The 4,215-nt window shown below is 51.6% G+C and overlaps 1 protein-coding gene across 1 annotated transcript in view; it reads left to right on the top strand.

Annotated features, from left to right (window-relative positions):
* Positions 1-3,772, top strand: part of rhpn1 (rhophilin, Rho GTPase binding protein 1) — a 14,869-nt gene extending 11,097 nt beyond the window's left edge. The window contains exons 12-16 of the mRNA XM_084692284.1: positions 1-37; positions 207-283; positions 924-1,070; positions 1,215-1,367; positions 1,745-3,772. The exon at positions 1-37 is cut by the window's left edge and continues 158 nt beyond it. Of these exons, the coding sequence (XP_084548410.1) occupies positions 1-37; positions 207-283; positions 924-1,070; positions 1,215-1,367; positions 1,745-1,954 (624 nt within the window). The 3' untranslated portion in view covers positions 1,955-3,772. The remainder of the gene's footprint in view (positions 38-206; positions 284-923; positions 1,071-1,214; positions 1,368-1,744) is intronic.
* Positions 3,773-4,215: the final 443 nt, after the last annotated feature.

Here is a 4,215-nt window from a genome sequence, read left to right as displayed (position 1 = left end):
GACTTCCACGACACCGCGGACGCCCCCGACATACTGTGTGAGTGTGTGTTGTGTGTGTGTGTGTGTGTGTGTGTGTGGCATGAATGTGCCTGCGTGCTTGTGTGCTTGCCTGCTTGGGTCGGTGTGTGTCGTTCTGCCTGCGTGCGTGTGTGTGTGGGTGTGAGTAGCGGAGATGAGCAGAGGTGTCGTGTTGTGTCTCTGTACAGCTCACACCCATCAGAAGCCGGATATCACCCCGCCTGACTTCTCCGCTGTTCCCGTGAAGGACATCTTCCTCAGGCTGGTGAGAGACTGAGCCGGGGACCCAATCACACACACACACACACACACAGGCACACACACACAGCGTCTCTTTGCATGGAGGATGGATGGACGAAAGGGAACACATTTTAAACATGAACGTGCCATTACTGTAAAGATGGATCTTCCTCTCTCTCTCCCTCCATCTCCTTCTCTCTCCCTCCATCTCCCTCTCTCTCCCTCCATCACCCTTGTCTCTCTCTCCCCCTCCTCTCTCCCTCCATCACCCTTGTCTCTCTCTCCCCCTCCTTTCTCTCTCCCTCACCCTTGTCTCTCTCTCCCTCCACCTCCCTCTCCCTCCCTCACCCCTGTCCCTCTCTCCCCCTCTCTCTCCCTCCATTTACCTTGTCTCCCCCCCCTTCATCTCCTTCTCTCTCCCTCCATTTCCCTTGTCTCTCTCTCTCTCCCTCCATCTCCCTTTTGTCTCTCTCCCTCCACCTCCCTCTCTCTCCCTCCCTCACCCCTGTCCCTCTCTCCCCCTCTCTCTCCCTCCATTTACCTTGTCTCCCCCCCCTTCCATCTCCTTCTCTCTCCCTCCATTTCCCTTGTCTCTCTCTCTCTCTCTCTCTCCCTCCATCTCCCTTGTCTCTCTCTCCCTCCATCTCCCTCTCTCTCTGCCGCAGGGCCCTCTGTCGGTGTTCTGTGCGCGGGCGCGCTGGGGTCCGGTGAGAGGGGTGTGCCTGCAGGGAGGGGAGGGGGGCCTGGGGCTGACACTCCGGGGAGACTCCCCTGTCCTGGTGGCAGGCGTGGTGCCCGGGGGCCGCGCCGCGGTGAGACACACACACACAACACTGCTTTGTACACGAAAACCTGTGTAGTTGATTTTCTTTCGTGGTCTGATACACTGTTTGTTGTTCATACAAATTTGTGTGTGTGTATGTGTGTATGTATGTGTGTGTGTATGTGTGTGGCAGGAGGCAGGCCTCAGGGAGGGAGACTACATCGTGGCGGTGGAAGGGCAGGACTGTAAGTGGGCCAAGCACGTGGACGTGGTCCATACACTGCAGAGCTGCAGCACCACAGGGGTCCAGCTCAGTGTCGTCACGTTGCACTCCCACCACACACAGGTACGGGAGGGTGTGTGTGTGTGTGTGTCCGTCTGACCATCGATTGGTCTGATGTCTGTCTAGTGTTTTGGTGGATCATGGTAGTGTTTTTAGAGGTGGGTGGAGGTGCTAGTGTGTGTTGAGGTGGTAGTGTATTGTAGAGGTGGGTAGAGGTGGTAGAGTATGTAGAGGTGGGTAGAGGTGGTAGTGTATGTACAGGTGGGTAGAGATGGTAGTGTATGTAGAGGTGGTAGTATATGTAGAGGTGGGTAGAGGTGGTAGTGTATGTAGAGGTGGGTAGAGATGGTAGTGTATGTAGAGGTGGTAGTATATGTAGAGGTGGGTAGCGGTGGTAGTGTGCGTGGAGCCTCCAGGTGACTTGTGCTTCCTGGGTCCAGGTGGAGAGGAGGTCGGCGCTGCCCTCACCGGGCGGAGACAAAGAGAACGCTGGCCGCCTGCTGGGGGGCGGGGCCAAGGGCCAGAGCTCCACCTCCCTGCTCAACTGGAACAGGAAGAAGAACAGGCCCGGTGGCGCGGTCGCCAAGAGACTGGGGAGCACGTTCAACCTGCCGTTTGGGGGAGTCCGGGACAGTGAGACCATGTACTGAGCGAGAGACACAGATAGAGAAGAGAGAGGGAGAGAGACAGAGAGAGAGACAGAGAGAGAGACAGAGAGAGAGACAGAGAGAGAGACAGAGAGAGGAAATAGAGACAGAGAGAGAGAGAGAGAGAGAGAGACAGAGGAAAGAGAGACAGAGAGAGGAAATAGAGACAAAGAGAGAGAGAGACAGAGAGAGAGAGACAGAGGAAAGAGAGACAGAGAGAGGAAAGAGAGACAGAGAGAGAGCCCTCTCAGGGAACACCCACAGGTTACCACACGTGTTACTGAGACCCTCACTGTTGTGACAGAGAATCTCAGACCAAAACAAGAAACCTCTTTTCTAGGACAGCACACAATTTGTCGGTGACCTTCCGCCACCCCGCAGTGGGAGGAGTGCACTTACACATGTTAGCCTGTAGGGGCGCTAGAACGTTACAAATGTGAACGTAGACCAGGGCAGCTCAACCCTGGTCCTCAGGGTCCACTGTCCCGTGTGTTTGAGATGTTTCCCGAGGACCAGGGTTGAAGACCACCGATGTAGAGCATCTCAACCTGTTTATGATCAGGGCCGTCCTATAGCCACTGAAGAACCCTGCCACAACACTGACTCTGACCAATGGAATGGAATGGACTGCATTTGTATTGGGCTTTTCTACCTTATTGGCACTCAAAGCGCTTTACAATGCTTTGCCTCTTATTCACCCATTCATACTCACACTCATTCATTCAGACACAGTCAACCCGGTGGGACCAATGAGCCTTTGTCAACCAGTGCTGAAAGGGAATGTTTTTGTTAAAGCAAGGCAATAAAGTCGGCATGGGGGGGTCCGTTTAGACGGCAAGCACGAATGCTCAAACATCACAAGCTAGTTTGAGTGTTTGAGGGTTGGCGCAGCCCAGTGTGAACGCAGCGCGGTGAAGCCGATGAGGAAATCGGCGTGGTTGAATCGGACGAGACGCGATGAACTTTGACCGTCCGGCCTTATCTGAGTGTCGCCGTGTCTGGATGGATTTTTGGAGATTGTTTTGATTTGTTGTGTTGTCTCGTTGGTTAGGGGTAGAAACATGTACCCACAAAGCACTTCAGTAGTAACACGTGTTTATGTTTCTTTTGGACTTGTTTTGTCGTTTTTCGAAAGACGTTTTATGCACTGTAATCTTCATTGTTTTTTTTTAGTTTTTTTTATTATCATGATTTGGATGGGGACCGTGCCCAGTATGTTGGCGAAGTAAACATTCCCATCATCGGACAGCTCTGGCAAAGTTGCCGAACGCAAATCACGCTTTCACTGAATTGTACGCGGGAATGAAAGTCTGTGTCTTAAACCCACAAACGTGGCTGCATGTATTTTGCAAGTATTACAATGTGCGTGTACTAATGTCTACTTCATGTCTTCATGTCATGTTGCGTCTGATGTGCCAGGTGGAATGTTATTCGTGAACAATGAGAGGTTTTGATACAAGTTTGAAAACTTGCGACTTGTCCCGTTTCAGTTCATTTGGTTGAATTGAAGGAGATTCGGGGTGCAGTTAACAAGTGTGACCATAAGGTGTCGCTGTTACTTTTGCTGTCATCTCTGGAGATTGTCAGCAATCATGTGGGTTAGTGGAGAGCAGTAAGGGCCTTTGAGGCTTAACATATATGAGAGAACGTTTCACACATACACCCCACAATCTCAAGACCATTTTCGATCACAATGAATATTTCAGGCCATGGTTAATTGTTCCTCTCTGACAATAGAGTTCGCAATAGATGAATACAAAAAACAAAGAAAGAAATAATCCAATTGATTCAAGTGGCAGTCCCTTGTAGCCCCAGCAAGTCAAGTCTGCCCGAATGCACCCCATGTACCCCTCACAGACAACAGGGATGTTTATTCCTGTGTGTGTGAAGACACACACACACACACACAAACACACACCTCCAGGCACGCTCAGTGGTAAATCTAATGTGACGTGTATTCCCCTCGGACCTCCGTGAGGAGTGATCATATGTTTACTCCTCAGCCAATCATCTTTCAATCAGTGATCAATGAACGAAACACCTGGGAGCTATTGACCGGGAAGGCCCCGGGCCCAGATGATTACGACCCAGGTGTGTGTGTGTGTGTGTGTGTGCGTGTGCATGTTTGTGTGAGCCAGTGAGCTGATGTTTTCGGCTTGTTTTGTGCATTTGCAATGTGTCACATCATCTGAAGAGCCTAATTTGGGACCTTGCGCCCAGCTCTAATGTGACAGGTGTGTGTGTGTGTGTGTGACTAGAAGGGG

This window comes from Hypomesus nipponensis, chromosome 26, assembly GCF_054491055.1.
Source record: "Hypomesus nipponensis isolate SF chromosome 26, ASM5449105v1, whole genome shotgun sequence".
In the NCBI taxonomy this organism is placed as follows: Eukaryota; Metazoa; Chordata; class Actinopteri; order Osmeriformes; family Osmeridae; genus Hypomesus; species Hypomesus nipponensis.
This window is presented reverse-complemented; position numbering and strand designations above follow the sequence as displayed.